At 38.5% G+C, this 25,849-nt stretch overlaps 1 protein-coding gene across 6 annotated transcripts; it reads right to left on the reverse strand.

Moving 5' to 3' along the window:
* Positions 1-939: 939 nt before the first annotated feature.
* LOC113690866 (uncharacterized) lies at positions 940-11,789 on the reverse strand. 6 transcript variants are annotated; one of them, XM_072050628.1, is made up of 4 exons: positions 11,221-11,730; positions 5,740-6,941; positions 1,680-1,735; positions 940-1,163 (listed from the first exon to the last, which is right to left on the reverse strand). In XM_072050628.1, exons 2-3 carry the CDS (start codon positions 6,926-6,928, stop codon positions 1,692-1,694), a joined length of 1,233 nt encoding a protein of 410 aa, XP_071906729.1. In that variant the 5' UTR covers positions 6,929-6,941; positions 11,221-11,730; the 3' UTR covers positions 940-1,163; positions 1,680-1,691. The 6 variants fall into 6 exon arrangements, 2 of the variants coding, with proteins under 2 accessions (XP_071906729.1, XP_071906730.1); XR_011815011.1 differs by lacking the exons at positions 5,740-6,941; positions 11,221-11,730 and adding an exon at positions 4,053-4,553; XM_072050629.1 differs by lacking the exon at positions 1,680-1,735 and having other exon boundaries at positions 11,221-11,729.
* Positions 11,790-25,849: the final 14,060 nt, after the last annotated feature.

A 25,849-nucleotide genomic window follows, 5' to 3' on the forward strand; every position in this document is an offset into this window, starting at 1 on the left:
TTGATAATGTGTTAAGTGCTTTCAATGATTGTCAAAACGAGTTTTCTAGGCGAGTGTGTACTTTATCGCACTCAACCTAAATAAATGTGAAATTTTCAATGATTAAATGATTAAATGCTAGTTGCGCATGAATGTAAGCCGTTTGGCTGAACTGGGTCCTGCCCTTCGTTACTGATCGACTCGAGCCAGAAGCGGACTCGGTCGGGCGATATGGTGATCCTGGGTGTGAACGTTGGTATACTCAAGTATTACCTTGTAGGTTGGTGGAGCCTGGCCAACGTCCAGGAGAGGGTGAATGAAATGAAACAAATGAATGAATGAGGGTTTTACTTACAAAAATGCATTTTCAAACAATTGGAGGAATAAGGGGAAATGTCAGGAGAACGAATGAACGAACGAAAGCATGGCTCCCTGTGAGCCCGTATCCTTTTAATGAATGTGTTATTATCGCTTTCCATTGTAAATGTTTCTTGAATTATTGATACTCTATGTTTAATATATTGGATTGATTGTTTGGTTATGTGTTCGGAACCTCACTGAGCTTTTAGCTCATCCCTTTAGTTTTGTTTTCCTTAACAGGGAAAGGCGGGCAAGGACGAGAGCTCGGTACTGACTAGCTTGGTCTAGTTCTTTCATTTCTTTTGTAATGGTTCTCGCCCTAGCGCTTGGCATGGGCTGGATGTATGAGGAATTGAGAACCTTTGTGGCGACCCCACTTCCCCCTAAGGCGAACCAAAGGGTTGGCGGGCCGTCTGCCCAGCTCTCGCCAGGACTCACGCAAGCATTCTAACCCAAATCCTTTCAAAGGAGAACTTAATCTGTGATAAAACAAATCTTCCCGAATAAGATCATCCTTACATCCAACTTAACTTCAGAGATAGCAGAGATAAATTAGCCAGTCGAGGCTCTTAAACGTCCCACGTGCTACGTACCAAAATATAAAGTCGTACCAATCCGGGTAGATAAATACATAAATCTCTATTACAAATTTACATGCCAAGTAATCGAATTAGGGTTTACCCATTTTCCAGCTTCAAGTGGCAACCCAAAAGAAAAGTGCATTATCTCAAATAACACATTACAGCCCACAGAATAAGTTATAGTATTCAAATACAATCCAAAAGGAAAACTTAAGTAAGCATCCAGCTTTCAGTTTCCAGAACCTGTTAAGGAAAACAATAAACGTGGGGTGAGCTAAAGCTCAGTGGTGCCCCAAAAACATGCAATCAATTAAAACAATTAACACGTATTGATTCGACTGAAGTAAACAAATAGGAAGGCGATAATACCCAAGTGTACCTTAGACTGGTCGAGGGATTCACCCAACGACGTTACGTCCTGAACTTACATTATTATTATAGACTCGTCGAGGGATTCACCCAACGACTTTACGTCTAACACTTGATTTATTATTATAGACTCGTCGAGGGATTCACCCAACGACGTTACGTCTAGCACTTGATTTATTATTATTGACTCGTCGAGGGATTCACCCAACGACTTTACGTCTAGCACTTGGATTCACTAAAAAAAATGTTTTACGCAAGTCACCACTCGAAAGGCTAGTGTGATAAAGTACACATTGCTCACTTCGATGGGTCAAAACCACTTCACAGTTATAATATAGCAAGTTAATAAAGCGCTTAACCACATAACATAAAACAAGCAGGGACACTCACCAAGAGTGGAGTTCAGATATCAAGTTGAGAATCGAATTCCGCGTCCTCGCAAAATCCTAAATACCACATATTGAAACTATAAGTTTGTATTCAGTTTCTAAGCTTATACAAGCTGAGGTATACTTAATATACTACTAGTTTACTACCTTTAGAAAGATTAGGAATCTCCTTAGGTTGAAACTTGACAAACTTAGAAGAAATGTTTATTATAGTTTTCCTTAAGATACTTATCCTTACAAAAGGGTAACTAGTATTATTTTCTTGAAATAAGTCGATAAATCTCTTAACAACAATGTTAGAAAGTTACTTTGAACATTTCTCTAAAGTTACAGCTTTTGCAAAAATTATCCTTAAAAACTATTTTTCTAAAAAATAGGGTTTCTTGCCGAGCAAGTCTCCCAAGCTTTTCACTAAAATTAGTAAAGCTCATATTTTGGAACTTTTTCCTGTAGTTAACTATCCAAGTGCAAAGCTTAAAGAAAGAAAAAAAAAGAATTAATCATAAGATTTAGAGTTTCCAAAAGCTATAGAACTTATTTGCTATAGCTATCAAGGCTAGTTTGAGCTAAAGGAAATTATCGAGTTGGAAAGTTTTAGGCAAAACACTAGTTATGGAGTTTTATAATATAATACTAGCTGAAAAATATTTTTGCTTAATTTGATCACAGCTACTCGAGTTCGCAAGGTAGAAACGACTTCCACAGCTCCGATTCCGTTTCGAAATCATAATATGGATCAAAATATGGCAAAAAAATCACATAGCAAATTACTAGGGCTTCGTCAATCATTAGCCCTAGATTTCAACAAATGCATTTCTGATAAAAATAAAATGAATGACCAAGGCTTCATCAATCATTAGCTCTTGATAGCAACCAATCACTTTCAAACCAGAATTTCAACCAGAAATTTCAACTAGAAACAAGGAGTAAAGTCACGGCTAATTTAACGCTTAAATAACTCGAGAAATTCAGATTACCACCATAGCATTTTACTAGGCTCAATGCCATTCACATACCAGAAAATTTTAGCATGTAAGCTTCACTTGAAACTCAGAAATTCAAATCACAGATAGGCCCAACATTTGATTCAAGTCAAAATTCATTTTCCTGAAGAAACAGGACATTAAGTCAAGACAGCCTACTTTGAGGAGTCACGTACAGCCGTACACATGGAGGAAAAATATAAAGTTTCTACAGAACAAAGGCCCATGACTCTAGTTTCAAATGCCACTGACGGCACCTCAATCGGATTTTTCTACACCAAGATATAAGCATTTTCCTGAGACTGGTTAGTGAAATCCGAAAATCTGGAATCTCATTTTCCAATTGTGAAAAACTCCTTTTCTCTTTTAAAACCATAAAACTTTTATTCAAACCATCCATTCCTCTAAGTATGACATTCATACCAGCATCTACCAAGTCAAATAACGCTTAAATACATATTTCTCATGTAATTCAAAACCACTATACTCTAAGAAAAATTCCAGAAACGAGTTAACATTTCCAATCCAAGTCTCTCGGCTACTAACACAATTTTCAGCATTTTCGTTCCAACCTTTTGGTCCAAACTTCCAATACAACCATTGTTTCATAGCTAAACCACCTACATGGCTTAGGCACACATTTTTTTTTATACATTTCTGAACCATTTTTCTTCCAAGGAAAAATTCCAGAAGCTAATTGAAATTTCCAGCTCCACCTTGCGACTTTCAAAAATTTTCCAGCAACTTGTATGTCTTAGATCAAATTTTCCCTCGGTTAAAACATGGTGTTAGGTACCCCAAATTTAACATGCAAACACTTAGCTAACTAGTTAACATTTTTAACTCAAAAATTGAATTCAATTAACAACTACAAATTTCCCAAAAATCCAGAAATTCTCCCATGAGCCTCGGTGATCATGCATGAACCACTTTCAAATTTTCCTTTTTATTTTTCTGGTTTAGACCATCTCATTGCTACATGCACAGCTTAACTAATTAGTTATTGACTAATTAAGCACAGGGATCAATTCAGAGGGTCACATTTAGGCAAGTTAAACTTACATTTTCTGCTCAAGCTCACGGCAACATTTTCTTACCCCAAACTAACCCAGAAATTTATCTCTGCTTTAACACTTCATTCGAATGCCCAATTCATCATACATGGTCTTAATCTTCCAGTTCTTACTCAGCTAAAGACATTTGGGTGTTCAGATTATCACACAAAACAAAATTGGAGCTGCAATAACACCTCAAGTCTCGGTAGCAACAATTTCTCAAAACAGAAATTTTCCTAAGGTTTTGATTTCAGCATCCGATTGTATAATCTAAACATGTAATCTCTGATATAGCTTGATCAACTAATAATCAACCTATTTTAGACCAGAAATTACCTCAGCTAGCAACCAATCTTTCACACGAAATTCCAGAAATTTCCTTCCTAGCTCTCGGCCAAGTGCAGATGGTGATTCTGGTTTGGAGTTGCGGCTGAAAAGGGTTGTGGATGTAGGTAGAATTGGTGAAGCTTCCGGCAGATTCCCTTCCCTGGCTTTGCTCCAACTCACGGCTGAATCCAAGAAGTTTCCGGCAGCTCTCTCCCTCTCTCGGTGCTCTCGGTCAAGGCAGGGAAGAAATGAGGTTTTGTTGTGAATCAAGAATGAAAGAGTAGAGTGGTATTTGGAGTGAAATTGATTTCGACTTTGGTTTGTGCAGAGAAAGAGTCGGCTGAAATGGTTGTGAGATGTAGTGTGAATTTGATCAAGTGGTTTTGTGGTGCCGCGGTTTACGAAAGGTTGCGTATCGAATTGGTTAAAATGCAATTGGTCGAAGTTGCGGTGATGGGAATTTGTCATAAGGGTCGTTTGGTTTCGCATGGAATTGTAAGGGTCTTTTAGTCTTTTCACTTGGTTTCCTAATCTCAACTTAATTTCTCAAATTTATCCTCAAGGGTGATTTGAACGCCTAATAACCCCCCCAATATACTTAACCATTTTTATCGAATAAATATCGATTAAACTTAAATATTAAGGTTCCTAACATTATTTAGCGATTAACTTAATTATCCGCATCTCCAATTATTTATTCTCAAGAATTAAAGTTATCCTACACAAAATTTATCGAATTTTCAGGCCTTAAGTATGTTTAGTATAGGAATATCATATTTATCTAAAATTCATTGATTTTTATCTTAACGCGGAAATTCCTATTAACATTTAACATTATTAACGATTAAAACTAGTTATCGGAAATCAAAGAATTTATTTTAAAGTAATAGAATTAATCCAACTCAAGAAATATTAATTTAGTATAGCAAAACCGAATAATTCAATATTGGCACAATTATATTATTTATTACATAGAAATTATCTTTACCCTTTTATTTCAAAACAATTAATTACAATACTAGAATTCAAAAAAATTAATTATTGGATCAATGAAATAGTTTACCATTGAAATATGAAGTTAATGTAACAAAACTAAGAAGTTTAGTAGTTTAGCACAATTCTTTTATTTTGCACATAACGTTTATTTCTACGTACTTATTTAAAAACAATTGGACTTAGTGCTAAAATTTATTAAAGAATTAAAATGCAAATGAAATATGCACTGATATTTATATGTATATTTTCAGGGTTCTCACATCCTCCCCTCCTTACAATGAATTTTGTCCTCAAAATTCACACTTTCTTGAGAAACAAATCGGAATACTTTTTCTGCATTTCTTCTTCTAACTCCCAAGTTGCTTCTCCGGAAATCCAAAGTTCCAATACTTTTGTTCTGCAATCAAGCTTAGCATGGTGATGAGCTAGAAAATTCTTTCCTATAATAACATCATAACCTCGTATGTCCAATTTGATTAGATCCACTAGTATTTTATGCCCTTCAATCCAGAATTCGCAGTTATTATAAGTTAAGCTACTGATTAAAATCTTATTACCCATTGATGTTTTAACTTCAAGGTCAAGGGTAATCTAACAGGTTTGACGTTAACTCCGGATGGAAAAGTTTGGTTCACAAATGAATGAGTTGCACTATGATCAATTAATACTCTAGCTAATTGATGAGAAATGGGAAGAGTACCTTCCACGGCTTCCGAAGAATCAGGTACAGGTTGGTCATTTATAGCGTAAACCCTGGTAGGAACTTTCGGCCTATTCTCTCTAATGTTGGCTGGTTCATCATTCAGGGTATTATCCTCTTGTATTTTCGGGCAACTGGCAATTTGGTGCTCGCTGCTTCCACACTTCAAGCACTTTCCTGCTTTCCTCCAGCAACCGGCCTCGGTATGTCCAGGTTTCTTGCAATACCCACAAGTTCCCAGGAAAGTTATCGCACGACTTCCTTGTGGGGCGTTCCTAGGTTGATCTCTTCCATTTGGTCCCCCGTTAGTTCCATTATTTCTTCCTCCGGCACCTCTGGCACCAGTTTCTCGACCCACTTTGGCCAGTGGAGCATTTGTATAAGTCGGCTCCCGACTGCTGCTAGGTGCAAATCTTTTCTTGGCCTGGTAAGTTTTTACTTGAGTTCTAGCAACTTCAACCCTTTGAGCTCTTTCTACAGCATCAGCAAATGTATCTATCCGAACAGCAGCTAATCCCTCCTGAATTTCCACGTTTAGTCCTTGCACAAACCTCCGGACACGCCTTTGTTCCGTGGCTATCAGTTCAGGAGCAAATCGGGACAATTTTGTGAACTGGACTTCATATTCGGCGACACTCATCGCCCCTTGTTTACATTTTATGAAGTCGTCCTCTCTCTTTTCTTGAATGAGAGGTGGAAGAAATTTGGCGTTGAACTCCCTTGTGAAGTTCGCCCAAGTCCTGGGAATATGATTCCTGTCCCAATTGACCCTAATTAGGTTCCACCAGGAACGAGCAGCTCCTTCAAACTGGAATGCTGCAAAAGTCACTTGCCTCTCTTCCGTGTAATTTAGAGCGGCAAAAATATCAGAGATCCTTTCCCACCAACCTTTGGCTACCTCAGGTTCTGGGCCTCCGTAGAACTTAGGAGGTCCAAACTTCAGGAATCTCTCTAATGCCCGATCCTCATAATCGATTGGGCCTCCTTGCTGATGCACCGCTCCATGGGCTTGATGCTCAGTCATGCGCTCTAACACATCAGTTATTCTATTGATTGCGGTAGCCACTGGATCTCCGGCCACGTTTCCCTGACCATGGTCTGGGTTGACCTCAGGTTCCCTCTCACTCCCACCCTCGGGGTGTTGCCTAGTTGGTCTCCCACGTCCTCTATTTCTAACTTGTAGATCCATAGCCTAGTTATGCCTATTGATAAAAATAAAGTGATCAAGCGAAGATGTTGCTATTTATTTACTTGTTATTATTAAGTGAAGTCAACATGAATACCAAGAGAAAGAAAATTTAAAACACTTAAAGCATATATTCACATACCAAGGTTCATACAACTTTAAAAGCCAAACAATTCACGGTACATTTAATATTTTCACACATAACTCACATTTCGATCTTTATAAACATGAAGGAAAGCAAGTCAATAATACACCGATTATTATAACCACATAACTAATAGCTCAACCCTTAGTTTAGATTCAACATAACCTTCATTAGTTTAGTCTTTGACAATCCCACTAGGCCCCACTCATTCTTCCGATTTCGCTTCCATAGATTCCTCTTAAATACGTAATTGGCACTAATCTTCAAGATCACACCATTGGCTCTTTACCTTTAACTTTCAAAAGTTAGACTTGATTCCTTCGATCCTACTTTTCCAAACTTAGTCATGATTTCTAGTCACATCATAATGCGATATACTGAATTCTTTTCAATTGCAAATACACCATTTAATGAAATATCTGGTATTCGGGTACAAGAATCTGACTATAGGATAATTCACACCTCAGGCTGGCCAGTCCCAAGAGTAACTTACCTATATTTGAGATTCCTACCCAACATACATGTCTAATATCCCAACTATAAACTTTTGTTCCACACTTAACGAGTCAATCCCCACAGTCCGAGAGTCCTCTCCCGGCACGAGCTCGATAAGAGCTCTGATACCACCTGTGGCAGTTCTCAGGGTCACATCACGGGGTACCTATCAGCTTGCCACCCGCACGCTGGCATCCCCTACAGAGAGTTTCGCTTCGTGACTCTTCACGAACGAGAGGCTCGGGGCTTTTCCAGACGAAGGACGTAAAGTCCCAACTGTCGGCATATGGCTCTGATACCACCTGTGGCGACCCCACTTCCCCCTAAGGCGAACCAAAGGGTTGGCGGGCCGTCTGCCCAACTCTCGCCAGGACTCACGCAAGCATTCTAACCCAAATCCTTTCAAAGGAGAACTTAATCTGTGATAAAACAAATCTTCCCGAATAAGATCATCCTTACATCCAACTTAACTTCAGAGATAGCAGAGATAAATTAGCCAGTCGAGGCTCTTAAACGTCCCACGTGCTACGTACCAAAATATAAAGTCGTACCAATCCGGGTAGATAAATACATAAATCTCTATTACAAATTTACATGCCAAGTAATCGAATTAGGGTTTACCCATTTTCCAGCTTCAAGTGGCAACCCAAAAGAAAAGTGCATTATCTCAAATAACACATTACAGCCCACAGAATAAGTTATAGTATTCAAATACAATCCAAAAGGAAAACTTAAGTAAGCATCCAGCTTTCAGTTTCCAGAACCTGTTAAGGAAAACAATAAACGTGGGGTGAGCTAAAGCTCAGTGGTGCCCCAAAAACATGCAATCAATTAAAACAATTAACACGTATTGATTCGACTGAAGTAAACAAATAGGAAGGCGATAATACCCAAGTGTACCTTAGACTGGTCGAGGGATTCACCCAACGACGTTACGTCCTGAACTTACATTATTATTATAGACTCGTCGAGGGATTCACCCAACGACTTTACGTCTAGCACTTGATTTATTATTATTACGACTCGTCGAGGGATTCACCCAACGACGTTACGTCTAGCACTTGATTTATTATTATTGACTCGTCGAGGGATTCACCCAACGACTTTACGTCTAGCACTTGGATTCACTAAAAAAAATGTTTTACGCAAGTCACCACTCGAAAGGCTAGTGTGATAAAGTACACATTGCTCACTTCGATGGGTCAAAACCACTTCACAGTTATAATATAGCAAGTTAATAAAGCGCTTAACCACATAACATAAAACAAGCAGGGACACTCACCAAGAGTGGAGTTCAGATATCAAGTTGAGAATCGAATTCCGCGTCCTCGCAAAATCCTAAATACCACATATTGAAACTATAAGTTTGTATTCAGTTTCTAAGCTTATACAAGCTGAGGTATACTTAATATACTACTAGTTTACTACCTTTAGAAAGATTAGGAATCTCCTTAGGTTGAAACTTGACAAACTTAGAAGAAATGTTTATTATAGTTTTCCTTAAGATACTTATCCTTACAAAAGGGTAACTAGTATTATTTTCTTGAAATAAGTCGATAAATCTCTTAACAACAATGTTAGAAAGTTACTTTGAACATTTCTCTAAAGTTACAGCTTTTGCAAAAATTATCCTTAAAAACTATTTTTCTAAAAAATAGGGTTTCTTGCCGAGCAAGTCTCCCAAGCTTTTCACTAAAATTAGTAAAGCTCATATTTTGGAACTTTTTCCTGTAGTTAACTATCCAAGTGCAAAGCTTAAAGAAAGAAAAAAAAAGAATTAATCATAAGATTTAGAGTTTCCAAAAGCTATAGAACTTATTTGCTATAGCTATCAAGGCTAGTTTGAGCTAAAGGAAATTATCGAGTTGGAAAGTTTTAGGCAAAACACTAGTTATGGAGTTTTATAATATAATACTAGCTGAAAAATATTTTTGCTTAATTTGATCACAGCTACTCGAGTTCGCAAGGTAGAAACGACTTCCACAGCTCCGATTCCGTTTCGAAATCATAATATGGATCAAAATATGGCAAAAAAATCACATAGCAAATTACTAGGGCTTCGTCAATCATTAGCCCTAGATTTCAACAAATGCATTTCTGATAAAAATAAAATGAATGACCAAGGCTTCATCAATCATTAGCTCTTGATAGCAACCAATCACTTTCAAACCAGAATTTCAACCAGAAATTTCAACTAGAAACAAGGAGTAAAGTCACGGCTAATTTAACGCTTAAATAACTCGAGAAATTCAGATTACCACCATAGCATTTTACTAGGCTCAATGCCATTCACATACCAGAAAATTTTAGCATGTAAGCTTCACTTGAAACTCAGAAATTCAAATCACAGATAGGCCCAACATTTGATTCAAGTCAAAATTCATTTTCCTGAAGAAACAGGACATTAAGTCAAGACAGCCTACTTTGAGGAGTCACGTACAGCCGTACACATGGAGGAAAAATATAAAGTTTCTACAGAACAAAGGCCCATGACTCTAGTTTCAAATGCCACTGACGGCACCTCAATCGGATTTTTCTACACCAAGATATAAGCATTTTCCTGAGACTGGTTAGTGAAATCCGAAAATCTGGAATCTCATTTTCCAATTGTGAAAAACTCCTTTTCTCTTTTAAAACCATAAAACTTTTATTCAAACCATCCATTCCTCTAAGTATGACATTCATACCAGCATCTACCAAGTCAAATAACGCTTAAATACATATTTCTCATGTAATTCAAAACCACTATACTCTAAGAAAAATTCCAGAAACGAGTTAACATTTCCAATCCAAGTCTCTCGGCTACTAACACAATTTTCAGCATTTTCGTTCCAACCTTTTGGTCCAAACTTCCAATACAACCATTGTTTCATAGCTAAACCACCTACATGGCTTAGGCACACATTTTTTTTTATACATTTCTGAACCATTTTTCTTCCAAGGAAAAATTCCAGAAGCTAATTGAAATTTCCAGCTCCACCTTGCGACTTTCAAAAATTTTCCAGCAACTTGTATGTCTTAGATCAAATTTTCCCTCGGTTAAAACATGGTGTTAGGTACCCCAAATTTAACATGCAAACACTTAGCTAACTAGTTAACATTTTTAACTCAAAAATTGAATTCAATTAACAACTACAAATTTCCCAAAAATCCAGAAATTCTCCCATGAGCCTCGGTGATCATGCATGAACCACTTTCAAATTTTCCTTTTTATTTTTCTGGTTTAGACCATCTCATTGCTACATGCACAGCTTAACTAATTAGTTATTGACTAATTAAGCACAGGGATCAATTCAGAGGGTCACATTTAGGCAAGTTAAACTTACATTTTCTGCTCAAGCTCACGGCAACATTTTCTTACCCCAAACTAACCCAGAAATTTATCTCTGCTTTAACACTTCATTCGAATGCCCAATTCATCATACATGGTCTTAATCTTCCAGTTCTTACTCAGCTAAAGACATTTGGGTGTTCAGATTATCACACAAAACAAAATTGGAGCTGCAATAACACCTCAAGTCTCGGTAGCAACAATTTCTCAAAACAGAAATTTTCCTAAGGTTTTGATTTCAGCATCCGATTGTATAATCTAAACATGTAATCTCTGATATAGCTTGATCAACTAATAATCAACCTATTTTAGACCAGAAATTACCTCAGCTAGCAACCAATCTTTCACACGAAATTCCAGAAATTTCCTTCCTAGCTCTCGGCCAAGTGCAGATGGTGATTCTGGTTTGGAGTTGCGGCTGAAAAGGGTTGTGGATGTAGGTAGAATTGGTGAAGCTTCCGGCAGATTCCCTTCCCTGGCTTTGCTCCAACTCACGGCTGAATCCAAGAAGTTTCCGGCAGCTCTCTCCCTCTCTCGGTGCTCTCGGTCAAGGCAGGGAAGAAATGAGGTTTTGTTGTGAATCAAGAATGAAAGAGTAGAGTGGTATTTGGAGTGAAATTGATTTCGACTTTGGTTTGTGCAGAGAAAGAGTCGGCTGAAATGGTTGTGAGATGTAGTGTGAATTTGATCAAGTGGTTTTGTGGTGCCGCGGTTTACGAAAGGTTGCGTATCGAATTGGTTAAAATGCAATTGGTCGAAGTTGCGGTGATGGGAATTTGTCATAAGGGTCGTTTGGTTTCGCATGGAATTGTAAGGGTCTTTTAGTCTTTTCACTTGGTTTCCTAATCTCAACTTAATTTCTCAAATTTATCCTCAAGGGTGATTTGAACGCCTAATAACCCCCCAATATACTTAACCATTTTTATCGAATAAATATCGATTAAACTTAAATATTAAGGTTCCTAACATTATTTAGCGATTAACTTAATTATCCGCATCTCCAATTATTTATTCTCAAGAATTAAAGTTATCCTACACAAAATTTATCGAATTTTCAGGCCTTAAGTATGTTTAGTATAGGAATATCATATTTATCTAAAATTCATTGATTTTTATCTTAACGCGGAAATTCCTATTAACATTTAACATTATTAACGATTAAAACTAGTTATCGGAAATCAAAGAATTTATTTTAAAGTAATAGAATTAATCCAACTCAAGAAATATTAATCTAGTATAGCAAAACCGAATAATTCAATATTGGCACAATTATATTATTTATTACATAGAAATTATCTTTACCCTTTTATTTCAAAACAATTAATTACAATACTAGAATTCAAAAAAATTAATTATTGGATCAATGAAATAGTTTACCATTGAAATATGAAGTTAATGTAACAAAACTAAGAAGTTTAGTAGTTTAGCACAATTCTTTTATTTTGCACATAACGTTTATTTCTACGTACTTATTTAAAAACAATTGGACTTAGTGCTAAAATTTATTAAAGAATTAAAATGCAAATGAAATATGCACTGATATTTATATGTATATTTTCAGGGTTCTCACAACCTTTGTATATTCAATGGTTGAACTCCCTTTTGAGATAGAAATGTAAATAAGTTTCGTTTTTAGTTTTGGATTTTCTTACACAAATTCTTGTGGTTTTATTTCGGTTTTAATTGAAGACTGTAGTGAGCGACTGAGTCCCGGCGAGAGTTGGGCAGGCGGTCCGCCAAACCCTCTGGTTCGCCTTAGGGGGAGGTGGGGCTGTCACAATCTAAATCAAGAAAAGATCATTCTACACCTCCAAAACATGATTTGGAGGAGTTTATATGCAATGGAGAACAAGAATCATTCAAATGTGATCAAGATTTGAGAAGATAAAAATGACAATTTTGACACATTTTGATATTTTAGCCATATTTTGAGCTAAAAGTATTAGATTGAGATGATTTTTGTTCATTTAGAAGCAACAACACAGCTCTACATTTTTATAAGGATCAAGATCCAATTCATGTGTTTTCATGGCTAAAAAGCTCAATATTGGAAGTGCAAAAGTTGAAAAAGGGGATCCAACCAATCAAGGATATTTTGATTATTTGTTAGTCAACAGAGATCCGATTGACATGATTCTTGATCTATTGGAAATCTAACTCAAAGAGTTACAACTTTAATGTTTTGAGCAAGAGCAAACTCAATCTTCATGATAGAAAAATTTGTGGTTAAAATTAGTGTAAAAACAGAGGAACTTCAAAAGCTGTCAAAATGTGCCAGACCTGCAAAAAGAAGAAATAGGGAGCAGGAAATGTGGACCTACCCCACATTTCTACCCCAACTTTCCTTTAAAATGACAGATTTCAACTGTTTGCAACTTGCATGTTATTTCCATCTCATTTCCAGCCATTTCCAGAGTAGATTTTGGTTATAGCTGTACAAAATAGACTTGGACAAGTGAAGAACAATTTTATATCAACATTATAAGCACATTTTCCCTTCAAAACATCCATAAATACCCTCTCGTATCTCATTGATTTGAGCATATTGTAGCATGATGAAGTAGATGAAATAGCATAGAAGTAGAGCTACAAAGTAGTTTTAGCTTTAGCTTCATATTGTGAGTTTCTTTGTTAGTTTAAGAGTTTTGAGAGGAAAGTGAGAGCACTCTTGTACCAAGCACATTTGAGAGATCAACTTGTGAAGGAATTCAAGGATCAACCTTCAAGACATTGAATAAGAATTCTTCTTCCTAAGTTTTGTCTCTTGCTCTTATTTGTCATGCTTAGTTACAAGTTTGTTTCATACTTAGATGTTCTTAATATGATGTCTAGCTAAACTTTTTCACCTCCTAGGATGAAGGTGAATTTCTTGTAGTTTTGATATGAAGTAGTTAGGGAATGATTATGTTTTTTCATGATGTGTTAGTTTGAGAACTTTTACTTATGCTTTATAGTTGTTTGGTCATTAACTATGAATGATTTGATAATTGTTGAGCATTGAAAGTTATCTTCAAATAGGTATAAGTTATTAAACACTAATCTTATTTTCACGAAAATAGTGACTAATGGTTGGTTGGATTCATGCGATAACTTCGTTGAGCTTAACTTGTTTCTTATCTTTTCTTTATAAAAATAGGTGAAGGCTGATTTATTTAACTTGTTTCTTACCTTATTTAACTTGCATCTCCTATCTAATATTCTTAAACTTTTATTGTCTAGATAATACAACAAGTGATTAAACTCAAGTGATTGCCACATCCTAAGTCCCTATGGGTTCACACCTATTACCCTTTTACTCAATAAATGAACCGTGCACTTGTAAAAATAGGGTAATGAAGTTTTAAAATTTATAGTGAAGTAAGAAAACCTTAACACAAGTAACCATGAAAATATTACATAACAATCATAGATAGTTTATCCATCCCTAGGTGTTAGACAACCAAAACATAAAGCAAATGAAAACAACAACTAAACTTGTATTATAACTAAACATAAAATTCAATATAGGAAATAAAGTGACATGAGAGAAGAACCCTTATCACATGAGTTCCAAATCTCTCCATCTTTGCTGCTCAATCTTTATTCATATTTAGCTATATACAAAGTTGGATGAAACTACACTAATTTTATTATTCTAATAAACTAGGAGTCTTAGTGAAAAACTACATTTTGGATATTGTTCTTTAGACTCCAAATTTACAAAATATGTTTACAAGAAACCCTATTTATAGGTAAAATTGCTCCTAGCAACTTTATTTCAAGTGGTGCAATTTGCTCATTGAAATGTTCAAAAGTCATTTCTTGAAATCTCCAATATTCTTTGTGCTATTTTAGCCAAAATTTGATTAGAAAAAGGAGTCAAAAATCTTGTTTGAGTTGTTGTGCAACTTGCATGGTTTTAATAAGGGTCCCCGGACTAGATCACTTGATCTACTTCTTTTTTCTTTTCTTCTTTTGTTCTTTGGTAAAATGAATCTATGGATTGGATCCTTGGATCAGCCCCATGGATCTACTCCATGTATCAACTTCTAAGTGCATTCATGAATAGTCATAGTAACTATTGTGCACAATTGATTAACTCATATTGTGTTATGCAAACCAAGTGATAATCATGAAACCTCTTAACCACTCTCATAGAAGGGTTCAATATCTAAGATGAGTACTGAGATACTGGATATTGTATGCACCTGTTTATGAGTTGATATGAAATGTTTTATACTTTCAAGATATGATTGTGTTATGCCATGAACAATATGTTTATGTTGCTAGACACGAATATTATATGTAACAAGTTTTTGTTATGATTTTGAATAACTATATATGTGATGAGTGTACAAATACTATGAAAATATATTATAATATAACTGCATGATCTAGTAGGGGTGTAGGTACCACTTGCTGAATGTTCGTCACTCAATCCATTTTCTTATATTTTCTTGTAGATCTCAAGGACTAGTTTATGTTGAGGAACTAGAAGATAATTTCTACTAGAATATTTAGTTCAAGGAAAGAGATCTTTGGTGTTAGATTTAATAATTGTGTAGTTGACTATTCTTGAATACTAAATACTTTCTAGTTTGTGCTTTCGTAGGTTGTTTTAAGTGTGCGGGCTCAATTGGATATTTATATTATTCCTAGTCTCACACAATATCCACACCATAAGTAATTTCATTGTTATTTAGTAATTTTGTAGGGTTCAAATATAGGTTCAAATATATATATATATATATATATATATAGGTAGCCTTGTATTTCTCAAGTGAATCTTGAGCGTACGGCAGATATCTTGTGCTTGGTACGTGCAGGTTAGGGGTGTGACAATTGTACTATTTGTATTATCACTATACTTTTGGGTTAATTAGAAAAACTCCTCCAATTTTGCACTTTATCTCTTAATGCTATTTTTTTTTCTCACTTTATCCCCTAAATCATTAGTCAATTCTAACATGGCGTAGCGAAAACATCAAAAAGACACTAAGACCCCTAAGGGTTAATTACACTAAATCCCCTGAAAGAGTAGCATTTTATATTTTCTGCTCTAATACAATTTTTCTCTTAATTTGTTTATTTGTCCCTAAAACCATTAGCCAACTCCAACATTTTGTACCATTCAAGACAAATAATGTTTAAAAATTTAGTATCCCTAACAAAATAGTAAAAATTATTATATATTTGTCGATATAAGTCTTGTTAAATTTTATCCCCATAATTACAAGTTTTTTACATAAAGAAAAATATCTCACTCATCTCACATGATAAGGGAAAAAATATTAGTGCAAAACTAAATTATGAAAATATTATTAAAATGTGAGAGTATGAAAATATTAACATGAAAATTTTGTGTCCTATTTAAAATTTAGCACACGTTGTATTTTCCCTTTTGTTAATGATTAACTTATACATCCAATGGTTCCTTTTAACAAATGAATAAAAAGGTACACCCTATGAAATTGTATCACCTACACTATAAGACATTAGTGCTAGTTAGAACTAAGAAGTTATTGCAGTAATAGCATGATAAAAAAAAAGCATGAATGACAAGCGTCGTCACACTTGTCCCTTACATGCTTCATTCCTTCAAACTTAAAAGAACTAAGTGCTTCATTTCTTCAAATTTAAAAGAACCAAGTGTTTAATTCTTCAAAGTGGCAGAGAGAAAAGAGAGAAAGAAAAGCACCAGAGAACTAGCAGCCTCTCTTCTTTTTTTTCCTTCAAGCTTGAGCCTTAACCGAGAAACAAGAAAACCATAACTCATCTAGCTAAGGAATCGGGGAGGAAAACAAAAATATTTTTAGCCTAGAAACCGTGAGGAACAAGAGTTAAAAATTGGTAAATTTTGCTTCATTTTCCCTCTACTTTAGGTTAATGATGTCTTAACTTAAATTAGCACCAAGAAAAGAGGAGTTTGATTGAGGAAAAGCTCATCAAAGCTGGAAAATTTCTGTTCAAGGTGCTGCATGAAACCCGATAGAGCAAAGCTGCAACCTTTTGGTTCTTTTCCCTCAAAATTTTGTAGGATTATGTCTAAATGCACTTTACATGCTTCCTAACTTCCTTATCCTAACATGCATGCAGTATTTGACTTGAATCAAAGTAGGATAAGTTTGAATTATGACGAAAACCTTGCTGAAATTTCTATTTTTGATGCTACATGTGGACGGATGGAATGAAGTTGAGAATTTTCAGCTTTACCTCCAAAAATTTTGTTGGTTTTGGTTAAAAACTTACTTCATATATCATGCATGTGATATTTGTTGAGTTAAAAGCAACAAAAGAATGATTTTTGGAAGAAACATCAAAGCTGGAAAAATTTCTGGTTGAACCGTGATGGATGAATTTTAATTCCTCCTATTTCATTCCAAAAATTTGGTTGAAACTTACTAAGAATTCACTTCCTATGCGATTAATTTCAATTATCTTGACATGTATGAAGTGTATAGTGGATTAAGTAAGGTGTTGTGAGATTTTGGGAAGAATTTGAAGCTTATGGTCTCTTGGTTGCATGTTAAGTTTTGAAAACAAGGAGAAAAGGAATTTTGTTGCACATATAACACATTTCTTTTGTTATGATATACATATTAAATAGATTCGATTTAGGGCAAAAAAATTGTGAAAACTTAAATGATAAAAGTGGGAGGAAGTTTTATTAAACTTAGGTGAATTTAGATACTTAAAATTTATTGTACGAAAATTAAGAAAAAAACTAAAGATGATGAATTTTAAAGTTAAAGAAAATAAGGTAACACTTAATCAAAGATAGTAACCTAAGCGATTTGAACATTATAAACACTAAATATAAATTTTAAGCAAAGTTGGGGTTATTTCATGAATATATAATGTTTAACAAAATACTAAGCACTAATTATAACTCAAAACCATAATTTTTGGAGATTAAACATGTTAATTAGATTAGTATGGAAAATACACGACTTAGTATCTTAGAATAAAAAATTTGATATAATTTAATAATTACAAATACTTATGTTGGATTTTAGGAGTTGACGACAACGTATGAATTGAACCTCAATCGGTGAGTGTTCCTATTGTTATCTATGATTGAATGATTGTAGTTGACATTTGGTGTATACTTGATTGGTTTATGATTGTTAGAATTAAAATAGATGGTTTGGATGACTTATTTTGAATCAGTTGAATGCATAAAAGTGACACTGGTAAAAGGGGTGTACTTTATCGTCCCTTTTCCAAGTGGAATTGAAAAGTTAATGATCCAAAAGTTATATTACTTGTGCATGTATTATAGGCCAGGTGCACACTTTAACGCATCAGCCGAACTGGGCCCTAAAATCCATCGCCAGACAGCTTATTCAAGCCGGTAATGAGCTTGGTCGGATAGGTTGGCAGCCGTGGGTGCCACAGTCTAGTTGACCCATGGGAGATTTATGAGCTTTCTTGTGTGAGAAATCATGATATACTTGAGTATTGCCTTGTAGCTAGTAGTGATTGAATTGCTTATTGAATGAAATAAATCATTGGACGATTGATAGTGGATCATACGGTGATAGTGAATTGGCTTTCATAGTGAGCTTGTATCCTTTTAATGAATTGTGCTATTTTACTTCAAAGTTGTTAATGAGACTTGTGAAATTTGCTTATGTTATTATAAATTGATACTTTGGTTGGCAAGTACTTGTTTATTGTACTATTACTTGCTTGGAATCTCACCAGTGGTTTTTTTCTTACAGGGACAGTGGGTAAAAGAGGTGAGGAATAGTGGACTTCAGTCTCGACATTTTGAAATTATAATAGATTATATTTGTAGTTATGATCTAAGTTTATAACTTGTATTTCAAGTCCTTTTGAGTTGCAACTAGGATTATATGACTCTTTTGTGGTAATGATATGTTTAGAGGAATGTGAAGTGAGTCCTGGTAAGAGTTAGGTAGGTGATCCGCTAAACCCTAGGCTACATCTTAGGATGAGATGGGGTCGTATCAAAGTCTAGGTTTGAAAAGATCTATGACATCAAGGAATTATATGAGTATCGTAGCTTAAAAGTTTGACAAGGGAAAATGTAAGATTCTAGGGGAAAATCTAATTATGAACCTAATTTAGCTTGTGATTGTAGGGAATGGAAGGAAATGTAGAACATAGGGTGCCTTCGAATCCTGGAAGGATCGTCTCATTTCAAGAGGTGCTAGTGCACCATTTCGGTTATATGTCCCAGGGCATAGGATGACCAGTCGATGTGATGGTTAGAGGACCTATTTGTATCCAAATCGAGGGGTGCTTGCTATAGTGGATGAGAGCTAGAGGTTAGCAAGGGCAAATGAGGTGACTCATGCAAGAATTCAGGAGATGAGGGAAATATGAGAATGCAAAATGATAGAATCTGAGAGTTGGAATCTGAAATGACAAGGGAGCAACAGTAAACTAATGCTTTGCGTGAACAGCAGTAGGAAACCAACAACCACCTCACTAGGATCCTGAGTTAGGTTCGGGATAGAATTGAAGGGATTTTGACTGAATGTGAAGTTATGATTGAGGAAGTTGTCAAGGAAACTAGCGAGGAAAGCTGAACTTATATCGAGAAGTCGCAGGAGAAAAAATCCGTAGAGCTGAAAATGGTGCGGAACCAACTAAAGAGATAGGATCCACTGGCTCCGTTATGGTTGAGTAGCCTTATATTGGGTTAAAACTTTTGTACTACTAGTCGGGATGGTTGGGAAGGAACTCTCGTATATTTTGTTATGATATCATGTGTGTTTGTTATGTTTGACTTGTTTGGTTCCTTTCGAAATTGTACTTAAATTTGTTATGTATTGTGATTGGTTTTGTTTATAACAATTTGAATGGTTATATTTAGCATTGTTGTGATATATTTGTCACTAATTGTGATATAATACGAAAATAAATGTGCATTTAATAATATAGTAAGTAATATTATTCGTGTGCATAACTAGTCATTATTTATTCATGCATAGAACTATTGTGAATCGATATGGAGTCTTGAGAGCAACTGTGACGCCCCCACTTCTCCTTAAAGCGAACCAAAGGGTATCTGCGGGGCGCCTGCTCAACTCTCGTTAGGACTCACTATAATCCACAATTCACAAGTTCGGAATACTTCAATAATACTTCAAATAACTTCAATACATAATAAAAGTACTCCAAAATATCTCACACTTACAATTAATCAGCTCTCAAGCTTAATACAACCCAAAAGAATATTTACAACAGCTATATGCTGTAATACAACTTAAAGTCTTCAAAAGAAGGCAAACTAGTACTATTCACGAGTACTCTCGGTCTCGAACCCTGTTAAAGAAGATAAAATCATGGAATGAGCTACACAACCCAGTGAGGTTCCAAGACACTCTAGCAGTTCTAATAAATCAAGTAATTGAGCATACTGCATGTATGGTTCAAGGTTGCACATTAGCATATTAACATGAGACAATACTCATTGTACGAGTAATTTGAGCATATCACAGGTATGACACATCTGTATGAAACGGTTATCATTATATAAAATAAACACATATTGAAGGATACGGTGTTCCATTGGAACCATTTCGGTCAACTGCACCTTATAACTTCCGGTCTCCATGGTCTTATAACTTCCGGTCTCCATGGTACTGTCTAGCCATCTCCTTATCCCTCCAGTGGTAATACTCGAGTATACCGAAACGGTGGCCCAGGGTTCCAACCTACCCGACCGAACCCAATCCTGGCTTGAGTAGGTCAGTAACCAAGGGCAGGGCCCAAGTTCAGCTTACAGCTTACAGCTTACAACATGTACAAGTAATCAAATAACTTGGCTAACGGTAAAAATTTATTCTTTTGGTAGGTCGAGTGAGATAAAGTACACACTCACCTTAAAATGGTCGACAATTTCATATGAGCAATTACTAGCAACAATTAACACATAAACACATAAGCAATATTTGATAATTTCATGTGAACATGTAATTTATGGTAATCAAGTAATTAAGTACCAGGTAATAATCGAGAAGTGAAAGGAGAACAAGTTTCCAAAAATAGAACAATCCTAACGTCTAGGGTTTGGTGCATGGAGAGGCCGCAGTGGCCGCCGCCGGCCACTGGGGGGCAAACTGGGGAAGCGGCAGGGGCCAAATCGTTCGTCGAGGCGCTCGCGGGGTCTCAGAAGGAGGGTGCGGTAGTTCCAGATCTGGGGTGTTGTTCCATGCATCGAGGAGAGCCCGCGCTGAGGTTATCCCAGCATGAGCTGAGTTTGCTTTCATCCCCTTTTCAAAATGCATTGGTGGGTCGTTTTCCGTTTCGTCGGCCGCCAATGGAAGTCATTAGGGGTTTCTTTGTGTCGCTTGGGCTCAAAGGGGAGTGTGAAGTCGGTCTCCTGGATTTGAATCATGTTCTGATCAGACCATCGTTAGAGGAGGATTTTACCAGTCTCTTTGTGCGCCGTTCCTGGTTTGTGAAGGGTGCGCAGATGCTTATATCCAAATGGACACTGGACTTCAAGGCAAATCAGGACTCCCAGTTCGCGCCTGTGTGGGTGTCCTTGCCTTTTCTTCCGTTGCCTTTATTTAATGCTTTGTATATTGCCAAACTGGCTGGTTTACTGGGAAGATGTCTGAAGATTGACTCGGCGACATTGTCTCTCAGGCGACCTTCGGTTGCAAGGGTTTTGGTTGAGATGAATGTTTCGAAAGTGCCCCCCCGTCGGGTTTGGATTGGGGAGGAGCAGGAGGGGTTTTGGCAGGAGGTGGTGTATGAGAGTTGGCCAAAATTCTGTGGTTTTTGTCAACGTTTTGGTCATGAAGATGGTGAATGTTTTAGGAAGCATCCAGAGCTCAAACTGGACAAACGGGAGGGTAGGGCTGTAGGGAAAACCGTGGAAATATACCTGCCTAAGGGTTCAATTGAACTGCAGGGGCCTGGAGATGATTTTCTGATGCGGGGGGGGGGAGTCAGCAACGCCCAGGGGGGAGTGAAGAGACTGGCCGAGGTAGTGAAGGGGTAGGTGTTGATAATGTTAATCCTGAGGTTTCACCAGGATTGGGTCCGGAGGAGGCGGGGAAGGAGGTGCAGCGGGAGGTTTGTGCCGTGGCGGTGGAGACGGACTTGGAGGCTCCAGCCTCCTCGAGTCGGGTGGCTGATTCGGCCCTGTTCGAAGGTGATGCTGGGATAGGTGTTGAGGAGAACGCTGGTGTGAACATTGTGTCGGTCCGAGTGGCAGACTGCCCAGGGTCTCCGGACAAAGCAATCGTGGAGGAAGCATTTGGAGGGACGAGGGGGGAAATTGGGCAGAGGGCAGTGGGGGAACAGGCGTATTTCAATTCCTTTGGGATTCTTCAGTCACTTTCAGATATGGAGGTTCAGGATTTTGAGCGCATTCCCTCCAATTCGGCGGGTGGCCCCCGGGCTGTAGGTCAGAGACATAGACGTCAACTCTTGGACGGAGACGTTCCGGGGGAGACTGTGCCATTGGAGCAGCTAAGGGAATTTCAGGATTTGCTGCAACACCGGCTGCCTATCGCACCAACCGGATGCGAGGGGCGGAGGAGTGGAATGGAGCAGGTGAACATCCAGCAACAATCCTTGGAGGGGCGCCTGCGTGGAGTAAGGCAAAAGGGAGGTAGGCAGGCAAAAGCTCTTTTGAAACAGGTTCCATCCCAATCACAAACTCACTATTCTTTGCGGTCTAATGTTAAATCCAATTAAGTTTGTTGTATGGAATATTCGTGGGGCATCTCGCCGGGATTCAATTAGATATTTGCATAACATTTGTAAAACTAATAAGATTCGATTACTTGTTCTGCTGGAACCATTGTCGGACCCTGCTCAAATGGAGGTGGTCCGTCGGTCACTGGGTTTTGATAAGGCTTGGGGGGCACTAAATAACAAGGTTTGGGTGTTCTGGTTTAGTGAGATGACAGTGAACTTCAGGGAATTCGCCGAGCAACTTCTGCATATGCACATTGGGTTCTCTTCGGGGTGCCCGATTCAAATTTCGGCAGTTTATGCTCGTTGTTCGAGGGTGGGACGCCGCGAGTTGTGGTCGGCCATGGAAGGTATGTCGGGGGAGGTGCGTGGCCCGTGGTTGGTGGCAGGGGATTTTAATGTTATTGCCAATATGCAAGAGCGTGTGGGGGGGTCCCCGGCTAATCATAGAAATATGGAGGAATTTAATGAGTCGACGGGAATTTGTGGCTTGTCCGAGGTGCCTTTTGATGGTGCTGCATTTACATGGACGAATGGTATGGTGTGGCAATGCTTGGATAGGGCCTTGATGAATAGGGAGTCGGCGGATGGATTTGATCTCTCACATGTTTCACATTTGGCCAGGGGCCACTCGGATCATGCACCTCTGCTGATCTGTTGTCAGAATGGGAGTCAGCCCAAACGCTCTTTTAAATTCCTAAATGTTTGGAGGGGCCATCCTGGTTTTAAGGAGGTGGTTCAGTGCGGTTGGGCGAAGCCGGTGGAGGGTGAGGGGATGGTGAGGTTCTACAACAAGTTGAAAGCGGTGAAGGTTGGTTTACAGGTCTGGAATGTCCAGGTCTATGGGAATGTTTTTGCCAAGGTAAAGGATGCCGAGGTCATTATGAAACAGCGTGAGGAGGAGTTTGATATGAGCCGAGATCCTGCAGCCAGGGCTTCCTTGGAGGAGGCAAAGGCGGTTTACACAAGGAATTTGGCTGCGGAATGTGCGTATTGGAGACAGAAGGCGGGTATCAAATGGTTACAGGTTGGGGATGCTAATACTGCATACTTTCACTCGCGGTATCGGCAGCGTCGGAATTCCAATTTTGTGGCGCGCATTAAGGATGCGGCAGGGGCATGGTTGGAGGATATACAAGACATTCGTAGGTCTGCAGTGGAGTCCGTATCCTCCTGGTTTGCTTCTGAGCAACATGGGTGGCAGCCTCCAGAGATTCCCTTCACGCTTCCTCAGCTTTCGGCAGCGGATAATGGGATGCTCGCTGCACTTCCGGAGCTGGCAGAATTGCGGGAGGTGGTTTTTGGCCTGGAGGCGGATAGTGCACCGGGGCCGGATGGGTTTGGGGCAGGTTTTTATCAAGGGTGTTGGGAGATTATTAAGTCGGATTTGCTGGAGGCGGTGAAGGCCTTTTTCCAGGGAATGGGTTTGCCTAGGAGCTTTACTAGCACCTCTATTGTTCTTCTGCCTAAGATTGCGGGTGCCATGTGCTGGAAAGATTTTAGACCAATCAGTTTGTGCAACACATGCTCCAAAGTAATTTCAAAGCTGGTTGCTCGTCGGTTGGGGAGAGTACTCCCGACTTTAGTCTCACCGTGGCAAACAGGTTTTGTACCTGGACGGGGGATAACGGATAACATCCTGCTCACTCAGGAGTTGGTGATGGATTTAGATAGGCGCTTGCGTCATCCGAACATAATGCTAAAATTGGATATGGAGAAGGCTTACGATAGGATTGAGTGGCCCTTTCTGTTGTTTATGCTGAGGCAATTCGGTTTTCAGGAAAGGGTGGTGGATATGTTCTATAGGTTGGTGTCTAATAATTGGTTTTCGGTCTTCGTAAATGGTGAGGCTGCTGGGTTTTTCAAGTCGTCGCGGGGGGTTCGGCAGGGGGACCCGGTGTCTCCCGGTCTTTTCGTGTTAGTAACTGAATTTTTGGGTCGAGGCTTGCACCACTTGTTGCTCGGTCGGCCGGAAAGGTTCTTCGTGTCGGCCGGGTCTCAGGTGCCTTATCTTGCTTTTGCAGATGACATGCTTGTTTTTACAAGATGTTCTGAAGAATGCCTGGGTGTAATCAAGGATTTTCTTGAGGGGTACCAGCAGGCATCAGGTCAGAAGGTTAATGCCAATAAGAGTGCCTTCTTCTTGGCGTCAGGAGCCACTCTGGGGCAGGAGCAGATGGTAACGAGGGTCCTGGGTTTTCATAGGGCGGGGTTCCCTTTTACGTATTTGGGTGCTCCAATCTATAAAGGGCGTCGGCTAAGTTTGTTGTTTGACGGAATAGTGGCTAAAATGCGGGCTCATCTTGGGCACTGGAGTACTAAGTTGCTCTCATTTGGGGGTAAGCTGGTTTTAGCGCGGCATGTTCTGGCTTCGTTGCCTATGTACTTGCTTCAGGTGCTGGACTCCCCAAAGGCGGTGCTCACACGCTTGGGTAATATTTGTAACTCCTTTTTGTGGGATCATAAGGGGGAGAAGCGGTTGTAATGGGCCTCATGGGAGAAGTTGTGTTTTCCTACTGATGAAGGGGGTTTGGGATTCAGATCTTTTAAGGACATGGCTAGGGCATTTGCGGCTAAATTATGGTGGCGTTTTCGGAGTGGTGACTTCATTTGGGCGGAATTCATGCATGTAAAATACAGTACTGGTTGTCACCCGATGGAGGCCTCGTCTGTCCGCCCTTCACCTACTTGGAGACGCCTAGAGGCGATAAGGTTAGTGGTGGAGCCGAAGATTAGATGGTGTATTGGGGAAGGTCTGGTGGACTTTTGGAAGGATAGATGGGCTTTCGATGAGCCTTTGGAGGTGGTGGTGGCTGGAGTTGAGCAGCCGCATTTTCTTGTGTCGGAATTTATTACTAACGATGGATGGGATGAGGTTCATCTTGCCCAGTGGGTGCCGGAGTCGGTTATCTCGGTGATCAAGGATATTCCCTTTGAGGTTTCTCAGAAGGATAGATTGGTGTGGGCGCCTTCTCCATCTGGTCTTTTTACGGTGAAATCGGCATGGGAGGTGCTGCGCCAACGGAGGAGTCCCTCATTGGTTGACTCACTCCTTTGGCAGCCAGCTTTGCCAGCAAAAATGGCGTTTTTAGCATGGCGTTTGGTCAGAAAATTTATTCCTTTGGATGTGGTGTTGAAATCGCGGGGGGTGTCGTTTCCTTCCAGGTGTGGGTGTTGTTATGGGGAGGAGGAGGATCTCTTGCATGTGTTTGTCACAGGCCCGATTGCGTCGTAAGTTTGGAGGCGAGTGTCTAGCCATTTTGGGTTTCAGTTGCGGAATTGCTCTACC

Source organism: Coffea arabica, chromosome 5c, assembly GCF_036785885.1.
Source record: "Coffea arabica cultivar ET-39 chromosome 5c, Coffea Arabica ET-39 HiFi, whole genome shotgun sequence".
In the NCBI taxonomy this organism is placed as follows: Eukaryota; Viridiplantae; Streptophyta; class Magnoliopsida; order Gentianales; family Rubiaceae; genus Coffea; species Coffea arabica.